The following is a 19026-nucleotide window of genomic DNA, read 5'->3' on the forward strand; positions in this document are numbered from 1 at the left end:
AACATTTTAAAAATATGATGTTGACATGATCAGTCCAATCAAAGCTACTGTAGATATAACGTAATTAGATTTTGTTTTGCACTTCTTAGCACTTCTAATGTAACTCTATGGCAGCACCTAAGTAGCTTGAATATTCGAGCTCTACCTGTAGATTTTGTGGTGACGTAGTGTCCCTATGAGTGACAGAACACTGAGCCAATCGTGGCGCAACTAGAGAACATTACCAGCCTCTACGCTCTGTATTTTCAGCTGGCTGCCCAACCACCACAGAAAGCACTGAGCTAAGCTGAAACACCTGCATTTTGGAGCTGCCTTACTTAATAAAGGAAAAAAGAGACCAAATTTGTATGCAACTTTATTAACTCAATTATTTAGCTCTTTTTTTTTACATTGTTTGCAAACTGATATGTGACAAGTATTAATGCCAAAATAACATGCAAAACAGGCAAACATATCTTTCTTTTTTTAAGTATAAATTAGTGGGGTTGACCCCCACTGAAGAGAATATACAGTGAATGGCACAAAAAAAGTGTTTTGGACAGAATTGACAACATTTTAAGTATGCATACATTGTGTTTACACAATGACATCGATCAAGTTTTTCTATCCTTACAAAATATTTATTGCTTTTTATAATATTTTAAATGATTTCAGAATCCCCTTTCAACACAGCCAGCCAGAACTTAAAAAGAACAGGAGATGCATTTCTTGCTTATAAAAAAATAAAAAGGCAGAAACTCCCAGTATGATCTGCAATGTTTTTCTCTACAAACTGGTGTGTGTGTTCACCGACAGTCCTTCAGGTGACATCCTTTTAACAAAATAAATGTTTTGAGATCGATTGACTCATCATGCCTGCATAGAAGGGTGGCAATTTTACGCTTGGTTGTTGGGTAACAAGACTCCATGCACAAGCAATTCTCAATTAAATTCTGTCTGATTTGCAAGAGCTACGGGCTAAAATGAGACAACTAAGGTTGCCGCGGAGACCGCCTGAATGGTTGCAGGCCTCCCATTGGTGAGGGGGATTGTTTCCTCCCAGCAGGTGAAGGACAGATCTGAAATGAGGACTAAACCCACTATTCACATGGCGAATAGGTTATACCAACATGGAGCAAGGCAAACTTATAGGGGCCACATACTGCTAACTTGTTAACCCAGTCCTGATTCAAGGATGGTGTGTGTGGGATTTTGATGATACATTCCTGTAAGAAGACTGGCTGTGAGGGTATGAGGGAACCGAGGTTCAACAAACCGCATGCTCCCAACACGGATAATTAGAGGATGAATTTCCAGGCCCCAAAAATATACCCTAATTGTTTGGCTAAGGAGATCTGCTTGGCAGTGAGGCTGTGGATCCAGATTGGGATCAGGAAAAGGAGGAAAGAGGCGTTGTTCCATCCCAGTTTGATCCACGGATTACTCAGTTTGGAGCCCCATGGGTTACGTGGCATAGATATCAGGAACATAAGTCATGGAGAAGAGTGAGAGGAAAAGTGAGGGATGTAAAACGTGTCCGGACATGTGGGTTCAGTGAAGGTACGCAAGTAAAAGCATGCATACAAATGCACACTCACAAACATCTTTTCTCTTTTTCTCTCAACTATCTCTCTCTCTCTCACACACACACACACACACACACACACACACACTGTGTGTGCACACCACAACATGTTTTACTTCATTTTCCACCTGGAATGAGAGAAGTAGCCAACTTAAAACCAAGTATTTTGGCAACTTACCACAAGAATACTAAATGAATATATATTTCCAATCATAGTGGTGGTTGGGCAACCTATTTCCATCCTGTCTCGGTGGTCTGTAAATGCATGCAAGCACATTTCAGAGCTGATATACTTTTCAAGTCTCCTCTTTAATTGTTATGCACACACATACATTCATTAAACTGACTGGGTAATTAGACAAGCACTGAGTAACCTAATTTATACACTAGAGACAATTTATACGGTTTGTACGGTACTCTTTTCTCCAATGGAGGCTGGTGGGAGGAGCTATAGGAGGACGGGCTCATTTCAATGGCTGGGACGGAATTAATGGAACATACCGTCCCATTAATACCACATACCGTTCCATTAATACCACAGTGTTTGACTCCATTCCATTAATTCCATTCAAGCAATTACAATGAACCCGTCCTCCTATAACTCCTTCCACCAGCCTCCTCTGCTAGAGTCATAGTAGTATTAACTAAAAGTTGACAACAAAATAAATAATCAATTTTTCTTCCTATTTCCAACAATAGGGTAAATGAACTGTTTGTTACTTTAAATAAACCCATATCTTATACCTCGGCTACTGTAACACACTCAATTCAACTGGACCTGCATTGCAGTATCTATTCTATGTTGTTCGACATCGTCTGAATTAATCTAAATCTCATAGCTGAGGTATAAGGATACAAGGAGTAAAGTGTCTCCTAAAGTAATTTTAAACCAAGGCACAGGCATAAACATTTGATACTTTGCATATGCAACAGACCCTACACAGTAATTGCTACCATCTATCTTGGCATTTAAATTCAACCAGAAAAATATCCCCTCTTCCAATGAATCTCTGTCCTTTTCTTACCTTCTCCCCCAGGACATGACCTAGTTGAATATAAGGGGAGGCTTTGAAGCAAACCTTTCATGAACCCTCTCTCATAATTCCATATGCTTGGAGTCTGAGTTGGCACTATATGTTTTCTGTAAATATGGCAATTCTTCATTGTAAATATTTCTCAGTTAGAACTGCAGTACATCTCCTCTACAGGGTATGAGATACAGTAGTTACAGTATTCCCATTGCCTTTCTGACATAGTCAAGAGGTGAAACCAGAAACAGTAGATTGTCTCAAACACTTTTCTGTACACTAGTTAGTAGACTGAACAGGGGTACAGTCAAAAATACACTGCCAGCTCAAAACCTTATACACAATACACTGATGAAAACTACTATGCTCTTGTTCACACTCATTAACTCTGATTTAGAACAGCAACCCCATGAGTCTGCTGTACTGCAGCTCTCCTTAACCAGTGTCCTCAAAGACCTGAGGAGATTCAACTTGATACGCGGTGTTCTTTAGAGCTCTATTTGTTGAAAATATCTGCAATGGGGGAGAGGAGAGGAGGGAGGGGAGAGTTTTCATTCTTGTCTGTCAGCTTGTTGCTCCAGGTATGAATGAGCTAAAATACCTTTCCCATGCAGCGTTGGTGGAAGTGGCGCTCACTGGTGGACTCCACTTCACACGCAGAATGCAGACTGGGAGACTACACTTCACACGCAGAATGCAGACTGGGAGACTACACTTCACACGCAGAATGCAGACTGGGTGACTACACTTCACACGCAGAATGCAGACTGGGTGACTACACTTCACACGCAGAATGCAGACTGGGTGACTACACTTCACACGCAGAATGCAGACTGGGTGACTACACTTCACACGCAGAATGCAGACTGGGTGACTACACTTCACATGCAGAATGCAGACTGGGTGACTACACTTCACACGCAGAATGCAGACTGGGTGACTACACTTCACACGCAGAATGCAGACTGGGAGACTACACTTCACACGCAGAATGCAGACTGGGTGACTACACTTCACACGCAGAATGCAGACTGGGTGACTACACTTCACACGCAGAATGCAGACTGGTGGACTACACTTCACACGCAGAATGCAGACTGGGAGACTACATGGTTGTGTTCAATAGGCAGCAAACAGAATAAAACTGAGTAAAATGGGGAATTACCTGGACTTGTCCAATGACAAATTCAAACGTTCTTATTATGTTGAATGCACCCTAATGAACACGCCCCTGAATTACCCCTGACCTTTAACCCCTACATGGGCAATGACCCAACAGGTTCAATAGCACAGATGGTATATGGGGGGAGCACTGTTCCCCGTGCGCCGAAGACGTGGATGTCGATTAAGGAAGCCCGCCGCACCTCTCTGATTCAGAGGAGTTGGGTTAAATGTGGAAGACACATTTCAGTTGAAGGCATTCAGTTGTACAACTGACTAGGTTTCCCCTTTCCCTTTCCCTTTCCCTTGCAGCAACCTAAAATAGTATAGAGGGGAGCCTGCCAATCAGAGTAACTGTTAGAATTTTATATTTGGTTTGGTACCACCACCAGCGTAGCTATGAAAATGTTTTCAAACATTCCCTACAGGCACCCAAATAATGATTCTCAACATTTTACCAGCATGTACCCTCTAATTTTGAAATGCCATTCTCTCTTTATTTCAACTCAAATTGAATTAGGAACTAATCCTTTCACAGCAGAAAATGCCGGGAGCTGAACCTGTGTTAATTTCCTTAGTTTGTGGCATTTTGCTTGCCGGGTCAAGGCCGATAGCCGGGACAAGCTGTGTTTGCACACTGGTATTGCCAGTGCAGCGGGACTAACCTGTGCCCCCGCACATTGACTCGGTACAGGTGTCCCCTGTATATACTGTAGCCTCGTTATTGTTATGCAGTTTTCTTGTGTTACTTTTTTATTTTATTTTATTACTTTAGTTAATTCAGTAAATATTTTCATAACTCTAACTCTTGAACTGCATTGTTGGTTAAGGGCTTGTAAGTAATCATTTCACTGTATAGTCTACACCTGTTTTATTCGGCACACGTGACAAATACATTTAGATTTTATTTGGTTTGTGTAATTAAAATATACTGTTGCTTAGTGTGGAGACAGAGTATAATGTGTCCATTTCAGAGTGAGTTCAAGAAACACAAGATACAAGTCTAGTTTTTGCTCCTCTCTCACTATTTGAGTAATATGCTAGTGGTAAAGGTGAACAGTATGACAAAATCGCACAATGAAGCTGTGAGGTTTGAAAATGGTTAATTAAAAGATCACCTTTAGCAAAAAAGCAGCATTCGAGGTACTGCCTGTACATTATCCGTTTTACACTGCTGCCCATTACAAAACAAAAGATTTGTTCTTATCTGTAGTGCAGAAAATTACTCATTGTTAAAAAAGTGCAAATTTCGGGCTTTTTAAGACCCACATCTGTTGGGAAGTGCTGACTTCCAAAGCCAGGACTGGGAGGGGGGACTGGGAACTATGCATAATTCAGTAGGAGGAGCCATGAGTTCAGCCCATTAAGGCAAGATAATGTGGCCAGATCCGGACTGCTGCTGGGACTGCAGTGACAAACATAGAAGGATAGTGCTTTTTTGCTAATATTCATTAGTGTGTGCTTTCGGTGTGTGTGTGTGTGTGTGTGTGTGTGTGTGTGTGTGTGTGTTAACGTATATGTGAACATGTGCTGCAATATTTCGCTTTCTCCACTTTTAATATTCCTTGGCTGGCATAGCTAAAGTCTCCCTAAACCTCCCTTCCACCAAGGCCACAGCAGCCTGCAGGGTTACTGGGGCCAGCTGTGAATCTGTCACTCCACAATCGGCTTTAATTTCACACCTTCTCTCCATCAGGCGTTAATCCGACCAGGGACAGTGGCGTGGTGCACAGCAGTCTACACTCCCAGCCTCCGAGGAAGAGGGAGGGTGCAACTTTCAGTACCCATATGATACGATAATGACATGGTGATGGTAGAGTAGATACGTAGATATAGTTTTCTCTCGAAAAATGCCAAATAAAATAGAATAGACCAAAAGAATATGCACATTTTTGGACCAAATATTAACAATCTTGTAAAATTGAGATTATTCTAAAAAGTAACCTACAGTCAGTTTCAAGGCTCCTCCCTCCGTGAATAGTGGGGGAGTCTAGAAACCGGACCGCAACCCTCACAGACAGTTGGAGGAGACAGATAATGGCTACACACTGACAACAGATGGATTTAAAACCTCTTCCGAGTATCCGAGGTAAATTGTGGAAGCGACCACACAAGGATATACTGTAATGTATGTAGCCTGTCAGAAAAGTATTGTCGTTTATGATTTTGTTTTATTCGGGAAAATAATCCCGTGGTCTCGAGCCTGCGTGTTTACGCGCAGACATAAAGTCGCGTGTTAGAATTAATTTGGAATGGGGAACAACCAAGTTTGTATTATATCTTCCCATTTGCTGGTTCTGATTATTCTTGCACTTCTACGGGGAGCAGATGGTCAGCATGGCCTCCGTGGAATGTCCGTTCCTGAACATGGCTTTTGCCAACCTATTTCCATTCCTCTCTGTATGGATATTGCCTATAACGAGACTATCATGCCAAATCTATTAGGGCACATGAACCAAGAGGACGCCGGGCTTGAAGTGCACCAGTTCTATCCGCTTGTGAAAGTTCAATGCTCTCCTGACCTGAAGTTTTTCCTCTGCTCCATGTATACCCCCGTTTGTACGGTGCTGGAACAAGCACTGCCTCCGTGTCGCTCGCTCTGCGAGAGAGCGAGGCAGGGCTGCGAGGCACTGATGAATAAATTTGGTTTCCAGTGGCCTGACAGCCTCGCCTGTGAATCTTTCCCTGTTCACGGAGCGGGTGAGTTGTGCGTCGGGCAAAACGTGTCCGATAGAAGCACTCCTATTAATCCTACCTCGGATGTAACAGAATCACCTTATGGGCAGCGTAGGACTGTAAAGGGACAGTTTCGATGCCCAGTTGCATTGAGAGTACCCCCCTATTTGAACTACCGTTTTCTTGGGGAGGAGGATTGTGGTGCACCTTGTGAGCCCTCAAAACCACATGGAATGATGTACTTCAGTGAGGCTGAGTTGAAATTCGCCAAGATCTGGATTGGAATATGGTCTGTGTTATGCTGCGGGTCCACTCTGTTCACATTTTTGACCTACTTGGTGGACATGCAGAGGTTCAGCTACCCAGAGCGACCCATCATTTTCCTATCAGGCTGCTACTCCATAGTATCATTAGCCTACATCGCTGGCTTCTTGTTGGGGGACAAGGTGGTGTGCAACAACCGCTTTGACAGCGACGTCAAAACAGTCATCCAAGGCACCAAAAAGGAGGGCTGCACCATTTTGTTCATGATGCTCTACTTTTTCAGCATGGCCAGCTCCATCTGGTGGGTCATCCTGGCCTTGACGTGGTTCTTGTCAGCCGGGATGAAGTGGGGTCACGAGGCCATCGAAGCCAACTCGCAGTACTTCCACCTGGTGGCATGGGCGGTACCCGCCATCAAGACCTTCACCATCCTGGCGGTGGGGCAGGTGGACGGCGACGTTCTGAGTGGTGTGTGCTACGTGGGCATTAACAGCGTGCACGCTCTCAGAGGCTTTGTTCTGGCGCCGCTCTTCATCTACCTCTTCCTGGGGACCTCATTCCTTCTGGCCGGCTTTGTGTCGCTCTTCCGCATCCGGACCATCATGAAGCATGACAGCATCAAGACGGAGAAGCTGGAGAAGCTCATGGTGCGCATCGGCATCTTCAGCGTGCTCTACACGGTGCCCGCCACCGTCGTCATCGCGTGCTACTTCTATGAGCAGGCGTTCAGGGAACAGTGGGAGAAAAGTTGGGTGAGTCGGACGTGTAAGAACTACGCAGTGCCGTGCCCTGGGCACGACCACCCGCAGATGTCGCCAGACTTTACCGTCTTCATGATCAAGTACCTGATGATGTTGATTGTGGGTATCACCTCTGGCTTCTGGATTTGGTCGAGTAAGACGTTGAATTCGTGGAGGAGATTTTATACGAGACTGGCGAGCAATAAACAGGGTGAGACAACAGTGTAAGACCTAATACTGTTTGTTGTCCCCTGAACACACACACACACACACACACACACAGATGCATGAACTGAAGAAAAAGCTACTGTGACACACTTTAAAAAAAAAAGTTACAAATAAGCTTTTTTGGGGAGACATTTTTACATATTTGTATTTAAAATAGCCCACACATCTGATTCTAATCTATCACACTTTGATATAAAAAGAAGGAAAGCTCTTATCTAGTTCAATGAGGAGAATTAGACTATCTGAACTTTTTCATTAATTCTATTTGTGCTCCATTGAACTTTTTCATGTCATCCTATTAGTGGTGTTTCATGTGAACTATGGGAAGATCTCAATTACGTACTCCTCGCATCCTCATCTCCTTCTCAAAAAGGAATTGGATGAGAGCCAGTGTTCACTCCCCTGTGCAATTTAGATCTTCCCTGTATTTGAGAAACAGTCATCAAGGTTCTGTTGGACTTTTGCTGTATTTTATGGGTCATAATAACCTTTTTCACAATCATTCCATAGACCACTATTTCAAAACTGGTTACTGGCCACTTCATAGTTTATTCTCGTTTTTATTGATGTTTGTTTTACCATGTGTTTTTATGGGATATCTGAGCATTCATTTTTCTTTCACCATGTGTATTTTGTGTTTTGGGGATATTTTACCATTAAAGTGAATGCAGACTTCTCCAAAGAAATATTAGATTAGGGGATGAGATCAATACCCCTATGTGTAAACAAAAGCCTGTCGCTATTGAACTACTTTGAATTTAGCACTCATTCAAAGGCCTTCTACTTACGGGGATAGATCCAAAATGATTACTTTCTGCACACACAAGCTATATGACTGGAATTGACTTTGACAATAATGGAATGCTCAGTCCAGTGCCTTTGTTTTAAGAGAGTATGGGTGGAGTTATTGTCGTTGAAGTCCAATAATCCAGCTGTCTACACAACTATCCATCCTCTTTCTAGTCACCAAGGGATTGTTTTCTGCTGACTCCAAGCACATTATTCTGCTTAAATGGGTGAAAATGGGTGAAAAATGTAGTAATACCGCACTTGAATGAAAAACATGCTCAACTTTAATGAGGAGTCCTCCTTAGAAATCTGTCACACTGTAGTGCATGTTGCGCATAATGTCATATTCGTTATTCTATAATTAAGGAATGAGGCACGGGGGTGTGGTATATGGCCAATATACCACGGCTAAAGGCTTTTCTTTCTGGATACAGGCCTTAGCTATGGTATGTTGGCCATATAGCGCAAAACTCTGAGGTATCTTATTGTTATTATAAACTGGTTACCAACTTACATAGAACAGTAAAAAAATATTTTTGGGTCATACCCGTGATATATGGTCTGATATACCACAGCTTTCAGCCAATCAGCATCCAGGAGCCAAACTTCCCGGGTTAGTAATACAAAACAAAGCTTGCATCTGAATTTTTTAGAGTCACAGCTCTATAATGGATGGTATTTTGAATCTCAATGAAAAATACTGATGAATTTTATAATTTCTTTGACAGAGATCAGTCATTGAGCTCTTGTTGCCCTAATGCACATGGAGTTCATTAGGCACCAAACAGAAGAAAACAGACAAACCGGGAGGGAATATATGGACTTGTCCAATTATCTTTTGCTAAATATTCTCTGTTGCATGGCCTAATGAACACGACCATGTTGTACACTTGTTCTTGATGATTCTTCATATTATGCATTGCTTCACTCCATTTATGCATTTTTGTCAAAGGCATCAACGCTGATATTGATCTTTCTGTTTTAGCGCTGTGGTATATTTTCTTACCCAGGGATTACATTTTCTTAATCAGAGCCATTCATTTTTTTATAGCACTATGTTTGTATTGAGGTCAATGTTGTTTGTATGCCGACCAATGTTTTTAAATTGTATATGACTTTCTAACACCCTTTTTCAGTCTACCAATGTGTATATTAAACAGATAATCCTAGCATACCATCATTTAAATGAAAATAAAAGCTACCTCCAATTTATTCACTATAATTGTGGTTTGGACTTAATCTTCCTTTGTGGTGAGAGTTACGAACCTTTTTAGATTTCGAAGACTTTCCGCTAAAATCTTGCCAATGTGGAAGTGTGCAGTATAGTGCTTTCTACTTTGCTGCAGATCCTGGTTGTCTTTTTAGTACTGTAGCTAGTGTAACACTAATCTATCAAATGTAAGCCAACAAAGGTTAACTCAAAGCTATTAGACTATTTGTAACCGCTGACAGTCTAGTGGATTTACTATTGGGTCGTGTTCATTACATACTAAATGGAAGAAAATAGGCTGAAACAGGGAGGCAAAACCAAGACTTTTCATTTTCTGTTGCAAAATGTTAACTGTTCGCTGTTGTGTGCCCTAATGAACACAACCCTGGTGTTACTGAACAGAAAACTATACATTGAAAAAAGGTAATAAAGTATACGGCCTAGACCAGTGGTTCCCAAACTTGAGGTGAAATTGAAATGGTGTCCCCTGAGAAAATCTGTTTATATTTTCAAACAAAATGTAAGAACTTTCTTCTCTTAAAATGGGTATAGAATACAAACGTTTAGTGTGTTGAAACAGCCTGCTGGACCTAAAATTGAGTGGATATGAAACACACAGTATTAACTAGGGTCTAGTGTCAATTTGGGGTTATGTGCAGAAAAACGTTAGGAACCCCTGGCCTATACTAAAGACCACTGTCATGCTTGTAAATACTGAGTGCAATAATGGCCTTGTATCTACACTGACTATACCAGACATTAGGGCCCCTTTTCCCATCAGAACAGCCTCAATTTGTTGGGGTATGGACTCTACAAGGTGTCAAAAGCATTCCACAGGGATGCTGGCCCATGTTGACTTCAATGCTTCCAAAAGTTGTGTCAAGCTGGCTGGACATCCTCTGGGTGGTGGACCATTCTTGATACGGGAAACTGTTGAGCGTGAAAAACTCTGCTGTGTTTGCAGTACTTGACACAAACCGGTGCCAAGTAAAATCATGCTTTATCCTGTCTCCTCCCTGATTGAAGTGGATTTAAAGGTGCAATATGCAAAAATTCTAATAGTTTGCCTAATTTCAGTTTGCTTGTTTTGTCACAATCGTTCTACCATCTAAATCATTGTTGCCCATGAAAGGAAGTTAGGCTAGCGAGCAAGCATTTTAGCCAGGTAGTTTAGGACAACAAAAACTAAAAGTGTGTACTCTATGACAGTCATAGACCGTTTAGGCAACATGAAAGAGGAGGATGGCATTGGCTATTCTCTACAAGTAGGGTGAGTGTTATTTTCTACTTGCAAGCGCACACAGACACAGAAATCAGTACCATGGACAGCTACATCATATTTCGCTTACGTTGATTGGACTAAGTTGTTTTTGCTCTCTTTAGTCACTGTATTGGACTAAGCATAGGGGATTAGATGATGTTGAAATGGAGCTAGAATTGAGGAGGCAGCGCCTGTTTTCTTTGCGACTTGCTCTGTGGTTCAAAATCAATAGTTGTTTAGTGGTCTGAAAATGGCGGAAGGATTCACTTTCTTCACCATGCTGTACGTCATGTAACTGTTTGTTACGTACAATATGTTTTGTGGAGTTCACCAGACAGATGTTGCTCTCCGGTTTTGTGATGAAACAAAGGTGTGGTTGAATTTATTCTGCCACTGTGTCTTCTTATTGTCTCGGCCTTATGCCTATATACCATGGTGGCAAAGGCATATGAACTAACCGGTTATAGAGCAAACAACGCAATTATCATAACACATAGGTTGCAATATGGAATTTGTTTCCTGGCTTGGCTTACCCCGTGATTTTACACATGCACCGCTACTGCCCAAAGGATATCTGTTACAATTTGTTTTCACTTTGCATATTTAAATGAGTATTATTGCACTTTTATGTAACTTGAATGTTTTGTCTCTATTTAAAACTTCTCCCTTAAACAGCATTGACGCCAGAGACTAAACTAAGAGAGGAAATACTTTGTAAAGCTTTTTTCAGACAAATAAATCGATACCGAGCCATCAGAGATGTGGTTTCAGGTTTTGTTTACTACATGTTTTGAAACTGAAAGTTGAAGGCGTTTTTGTTAACTTTTTGGTAGGTCCCATGTGTTCTGAACAAGAAGATATATCACAGGTTACATGTTTCATATAGATATGGGGATAACTGAGCATGGTTCACAGAAAGTTCCACGTACATCTTCATACTTAGAAATGTTACAGGTTGCTTCATATAGGCCTACTACTACACACCAAGCCTCTGCCTATTAGCCATAACTGTTATTGTAACCATGACCCGGAGAGAACAAGGAACAGACAGTTCCTGATCAGATGTGACTTTTTTTTTGAGAGCACAGCAAAACATACATTTTACATAACATGATGTTAGTAGGCTAGGTTTGTTATAATCTTGTAGTGTGTGTGTGTGTGTGTGTGTGTGTGTGTGTGTGTGTGTGTGTGTGTGTGTGTGTACATTTCCATAGATGTTTCCCATTCATTTACTACTTGTGCTACTGATGAATTAGTGCAATGTATAAGGGGTGTTTGTGTTGCCATGGTTGGTCTATAACCCTGCCACCGTACATCTAACACTCTGGAACACCAATCAGCTCTCTCTCTCTATGTTTGTTTACCTGAAGGTGACATTCCAGATGGCATCAATCATCCCAATTGATGTCTCCTTATGACATGTGACTTAGTATAATTACTTTTTGTCAGAAGATAATGTGCATTTTTGCAAAACTAGTTATGTACTTTCCTCTGTCAGATTCACAATTATTGGTTTTGATAGCATAGGGAAAATGAGAAACAGCACTGCAAATTATAATGTTTAATAATTTATTGACTGTACATACTGAATGATTTCCTGTTTTCCTACTGTATCAATGCCAATGAACCATGGGATTCTTCACCAACATACCTGAGGCATTCTCTGTCTCTCTCTCTATAACGTTGGATTGTGCTCCCTCTAGACAAGACAGCTACACACTGCTGTCTTGGACCAAAATCGGGATTTAGAATTCCCATGTCTCCATCATCTGTCAACTCCAGCATTTGAATTGATGAAATAACAGAGCGATTGTAACATACTGCCCCCTACTGAATCAAATAAAATAAAATAAAATGTATTTATATAGCCCTTCGTACATCAGCTGATATCTCAAAGTGCTGTACAGAAACCCAGCCTAAAACCCCAAACAGCAAGCAATGCAGGTGTAGAAGCACGGTGGCTAGGAAAAACTCCCTAGAAAGGCCAAATCCTAGGAAGAAACCTAGAGGAACTAGGCTATGTGGGGTGGCCAGTCCTCTTCTGGCTGTGCCGGGTGGAGATTATAACAGAACATTGCCAAGATGTTCAAATGTTCATAAATGACCAGCATGGTCCAATAATAATAAGGCAGAACAGTTGAAACTGGAGCAGCAACACGGCCAGGTGGACTGGGGACAGCAAGGAGTCATCATGTCAGGTAGTCCTGAGGCATGGTCCTAGGGCTCAGGTCCTCCGAGAGAGAGAAAGAAAGAGAGAAAGAGAGAATTAGAGAGAGCACACTTAAATTCACACAGGACACCGAATAGGACAGAAGAAGTACTCCAGATATAACAAACTGACCCTAGCCCCCCGACACATAAACTACTGCAGCATAAATACTGGAGGCTGAGACAGGAGGGGTCAGGAGACACTGTGGCCCCATCCGAGGACACCCCCGGACAGAGCCAAACAGGAAGGATATAACCCCACCCACTTTGCCAAAGCACAGCCCCCACACCACTAGAGGGATATCTTCAACCACCAACTTACCATCCTGAGACAAGGCTGAATATAGCCCACAAAGATCTCCGCCACGGCACAACCCAAGGGGGGAGGGGGAGGGGGAGGGGGGGGGGCGCCAACCCAGACAGGATGATCACATCAGTGACTCAACCCACTCAGGTGACGCACCCCTCCCAGGGACGGTATGAGAGAGCCCCAGTAAGTAAGCCAGTGACTCAGCCCCTGTAATAGGGTTAGAGGCAGAGAATCCCAGTGGAAAGAGGGGAACCGGCCAGGCAGAGACAGCAAGGGCGGTTCGTTGCTCCAGAGCCTTTCCGTTCACCTTCCCACTCCTGGGCCAGACTACACTCAATCATATGACCCACTGAAGAGATGAGTCTTCAGTAAAGACTTAAAGGTTGAGACCGAGTTTGCGTCTCTGACATGGGTAGGCAGACCGTTCCATAAAAATGGAGCTCTATAGGAGAAAGCCCTGCCTCCAGCTGTTTGCTTAGAAATTCTAGGGACAATTAGGAGGCCTGCGTCTTGTGACCGTAGCGTACGTGTAGGTATGTACGGCAGGACCAAATCAGAGAGATAGGTAGGAGCAAGCCCATGTAATGCTTTGTAGGTTAGCAGTAAAACCTTGAAATCAGCCCTTGCTTTGACAGGAAGCCAGTGTAGGGAGGCTAGCACTGGAGTAATATGATCAAATCTTTTGGTTCTAGTCAGGATTCTAGTAGCCGTATTTAGCACTAACTGAAGTTTATTTAGTGCTTTATCCGGGTAGCCGGAAAGTAGAGCATTGCAGTAGTCTAACCTAGAAGTGACAAAAGCATGGATTCATTTTTCTGCATCATTTTTGGACAGAAAGTTTCTGATTTTTGCAATGTTACGTAGATGGAAAAAAGCTGTCATTGAAATGGTCTTGATATGTTCTTCAAAAGAGAGATCAGGGTCCAGAGTAATGCCGAGGTCCTTCACAGTTTTATTTGAGACGACTGTACAACCATTAAGATTAATTGTCAGATTCAACAGAAGATCTCTTTGTTTCTTGGGACCTAGAACAAGCATCTCTGTTTTGTCCGAGTTTAAAAGTAGAAAGTTTGCAGCTATCCACTTCCTTATGTCTGAAACACATGATTCTAGCGAGGGCAATTTTGGGGCTTCACCATGTTTCATTGAAATGTACAGCTGTGTGTCATCCGCATAACAGTGAAAGTTAACATTATGTTTTCGAATGACATCCCCAAGAGGTAAAATATATAGTGAAAACAATAGTGGTCCTAAAACGGAACCTTGAGGAACACCAAAATTTACAGTTGATTTGTCAGAGGACAAACCATTCACAAAGACAAACTGATATCTTTCCGACAGATAAGATCTAAACCAGGCCAGAACTTGTCCGTGTAGACCAATTTGGGTTTCCAATCTCTCCAAAAGAATGTGGTGATCGATGGTATCAAAAGCAGCACTAAGGTCTAGGAGCACGAGGACAGATGCAGAGCCTCGGTCTGATGCCATTAAAAGGAAATTTACCACCTTCACAAGTGCAGTCTCAGTGCTATGATGGGGTCTAAAACCAGACTGAAGCATTTCGTATACATTGTTTGTCTTCAGGAAGGCAGTGAGTTGCTGCTCAACAGCCTTTTCAAAATTTGAATGGAAGATTCGAATGGAAGATTCGATATAGGCCGATAGTTTTTTATATTTTCTGGGTCAAGGTTTGGCTTTTTCAAGAGAGGCTTTATTACTGCCACTTTTAGTGAGTTTGGTACACATCCGGTGGATAGAGAGCCGTTTATTATGTTCAACATAGGAGGGCCAAGCACAGGAAGCAGCTCTTTCAGTAGTTTAGTTGGAATAGGGTCCAGTATGCAGCTTGAAGGTTGAGGCCATGATTATTTTCATCATTGTGTCAAGACATATAGTACTAAAACACTTGAGCGTCTCTGTAAGGGTTTTCCTGTGGTGAAATAGAGGCGGACCAAAAAGCAGCGTGATTATATTGATTCATGTTTAATAACAAAAAGGATAAACACGAACACTACAAAACAACAAATGTGGAAAACCAAAAACAGCCCTGTCTGGTGAAAAACACAGAGACAGGAACAATCACCCACAAACACACAGTGAAACCCAGGCTACCTAAGTATGATTCTCAATCAGAGACAACTAATGACACCTGCCTCTGATTGAGAACCATACTAGGCCGAAACATAGAAATGCCCCAAAACATAGAAAAACAAACAGACTGCCCACCCAACTCACGCCCTGACCATACTAAATAAATACAAAACAAAGGAAATAAAGGTCAGAACGTGATAGTCTCTCTTGATCCTAGGTCCTGGCAGAGTTGTGCAGACTCAGGACAACTGAGCTTTGAAGGAATACGCAGATTTAAAGAGGAGTCCGTAATTTGCTTTCTAATAATCATGATCTTTTCCTCAAAGAAGTTCATGAATTTATCACTGCTAAAGTGAAAGCCATCCTCTCTTGGGGAATGCTGCTTTTTAGCTAGCTTTGCGACAGTATCAAAAAGGAATTTCGGATTGTTCTTATTTTCCTCAATTAAGTTAGAAAAATAGGATGTTCGAGCAGCAGTAAGGGCTCTTCGGTACTGCACGGTACTGTCTTTCCAAGCTAGTCGGAAGACTTCCAGTTTGGTGTGGCGCCATTTCCGTTCCAATTTTCTGGAAGCTTGCTTCAGAGCTTGGGTATTTTCTGTGTACCAGGGAGCTAGTTTCTTATGAGAAATGTTTTTAGTTTTTAGGGGTGCAACTGCATCTAGGGTATTGCGCAAGGTTAAATTGAGTTCCTCAGTTAGGTGGTTAACTGATTTTTGTCCTCTGGCGTCCTTGGGTAGACAGAGGGAATATGGAAGGACATCAAGGAATCTTTGTGTTGTCTGTGAATTTATAGCACGACTTCTGATGTTCCTTGGTTGGGGTCTGAGCAGATTATTTGTTGCAATTGCAAACGTAATAAAATGGTGGTCCGATAGTCCAGGATTATGAGGAAAAACAATAAGATCCACAACATTTATTCCATGGGACAAAACTAGGTCCAGAGTATGACTGTGACAGTGAGTGGGTCCAGAGACATGTTGGACAAAACCCACTGAGTCGATGATGGCTCCGAAAGCCTTTTGGAGTGGGTCTGTGGACTTTTCCATGTGAATATTAAAGTCACCAAAGATTAGAATATTATCTGCTATGACTACAAGGTCCGATAGGAATTCAGGGAACTCTATGAGGAACGCTGTATATGGCCCAGGAGGCCTGTAAACAGTAGCTATAAAAAGTGACTGGGCACAGAAGACAAACATCCTAGAGAGCTAAACGGAAGTAACCATACCCACAACGAAAGTTATATTACAGGTTAAAGGTTATTTGAATTGAAGTAGGTATTGAGAATATTCCTTATGAACCAGTTGCAATCCTAACCTGAGTTATGACACATTTCAGAACACCAGGTTTGGAAGGTCTTGGGGATTTTACTGTAAAAGCTTTGAAATTAGAAATGGGCACGGCTATATGAATCAAATTAGAAGCCATGCCTGTACAGCAACAACTTGGAGCCTATTAAACACATGCTTTTGCACACATTGTTCTAAGACTTACATGATGATGGTGGTGATTCTGCACATTGAATCAACAAATCATGACGGATAATGCTTTACACATTACTTTTTCATGTGCAGTATGGGCCTGTGTATAGGAATGAATAGTAGTATTGGACAACATGACATGACCCATAATAAAGCCATGTACATGTCAGATACAGAATAACAAATAGCTGCATCACAAGGTAATTTAAAAAAGTCTAATAAGATTGATTTAAATTGTCAATCTTCAATAAAAAAAAGTAAGACCACAGGAGAGGACTGCAAATAGGGGGCAGTACTTCCTGGAATACACAAACACACACACAGAGAGGATAAAATAAAGTTACCAGGAAATATATAAGCCCCATCATTTCTATTAACAGATTATTGATAATAGTTTTACTTTGGACGCAGAGGGTGTATTAGCAGTTGTGAACTACAGTACCTTATTCCACATTTTGTTGTGTTACAGCCTGAATTCAAAATTGATTAAATATATATTTTTACACCCATCTACACACAATACCCCATAATGAAAAGTGAAAATGTTTGCAAATCTATTGAAAATTAAATACATTTACATAAGTATTCACACCCCTGAGTCAATACATGTTACAATCACCTTTGACAGTGATAACAACTGTGTATTTCTGGGTAAGTCTCTAAGAGCTTTGCAAACCTTGATTGTACAATATTTGAAAATGTATTATTTTTAAAATTCTTGAAGCTCTGTCAAGTTGGCTGTTGATCATTGCTATTCAGCCATTTTCAAGTCATGTCATAGATTTTCAAGCTGATTTAAGTCAAACCTGTAACTAGGCCACTCAGGAATATTCAATGTCGTCTTGCCCTGCTAAAAGGTGAATTTGTCTCCCAGTGTCTGTTGGAAAGCAGACTGAACCAGGTTTTCCTGTAGGATTTTGCCTGTGTTTAGCTCTATTCCGTTTCTTTTAATCCTCCCAAAAAAACTCACTAGTCCTTGCTGATGACATGCAAACCCATAACATGATGCAGCCACCACAATGCTTGAAAATATGAAAAGTGGTCCTCAATGATGTGTTGTGTTGGACCACATTTTTAGCAGTTTTACTTTAGTGCCTTATTGCAAACAGGATGCATGCTTTGGAATATTTGTATTATGTACAACCATTTCAAAGGTTTTACTGAGTTACAGTTCCAAGAAGGAAATCCGTCATTAGGCCGTAATCTATGGACTTCACATGACTGAGAATACAGCTATGCATCTGTTGGCCACAGGTACCTTAAAAGAAAGGTAGGGTGTGGATCAGAAACCCAGTAAGTATCCAGTGTGACCACCATTTTCCTCATGCAGCGTGACACATCTCCTTTGCATAGAGTTGATTAGGCTGTTGATTGTGGCCTGTGGAATGTTGTCCCACACCTCTTCAATGGCTGTGTGAAGTTGCTGGATATTGGCGGGAACTGGAGCACTCTGTCGTACACGTCGATCCAGAGCATCCCAAACAAGGCTCAATGGGTGACATGTCTGGTGAGTATTGTGGCAGATGAATCAGAATTAGTTGGGAAACATAGATAATGAAGATGTTTTATTTGCATAATATGCTTATGTGAGATACTTGTCATTAGAATGTATCCTTTTGAACTATAGTATTGGCAGTTGCACTTTTCCCTCAGCTAGGGCTCAGTCACCTAAACCATGTGGAGGGATGGTGTGATTAATGGGGAACCAATTACTTGTCTCCACAATGTCTGTGCGCCAGTCACTCCCTCCTTTTCCCATTGTGGGGAGGTGTATGGCAGTGTCTGGAAATATTGTATGTCCTCTCTGATGCTGCACTTATGCTGGGACAGTGTATGACCTAGAGGCTCACTCCCCTCAGTGAGCTTGTTCAGGAGTGGGGTCAAGAGGGAGTCTACTTGGGGCTATCTAGAGTTGACAATTGAGTTATGCCTTGGATGAGGTAATGGTTCTGTGCTATGAAGTACCAGGAACGAGATTAGAACCTCGTCTGAGGGACCAAACTCAACGATAAT

General features: G+C 41.8%; 1 protein-coding gene across 1 annotated transcript; it reads left to right on the forward strand.

Annotated features, from left to right (window-relative positions):
• The first annotated feature begins 5105 nt into the window (after window positions 1-5105).
• On the forward strand, window positions 5106-9672 carry LOC110496337 (frizzled-1-like). The gene has a single exon (XM_021572161.2). It carries the CDS (start codon window positions 6006-6008, stop codon window positions 7659-7661), a length of 1656 nt encoding a protein of 551 aa, XP_021427836.2. The 5' UTR covers window positions 5106-6005; the 3' UTR covers window positions 7662-9672.
• The last annotated feature ends 9354 nt before the right edge of the window (window positions 9673-19026 follow it).

Source organism: Oncorhynchus mykiss, chromosome 18 (assembly GCF_013265735.2).
Source record: "Oncorhynchus mykiss isolate Arlee chromosome 18, USDA_OmykA_1.1, whole genome shotgun sequence".
Taxonomy (NCBI): domain Eukaryota; kingdom Metazoa; phylum Chordata; class Actinopteri; order Salmoniformes; family Salmonidae; genus Oncorhynchus; species Oncorhynchus mykiss.

Bases quoted from the DNA above. Each gene is read 5' to 3' on its own strand.
- LOC110496337 (XM_021572161.2), top strand. From the start codon at position 6,006: ATGGGGAACAACCAAGTTTGTATTATATCTTCCCATTTGCTGGTTCTG.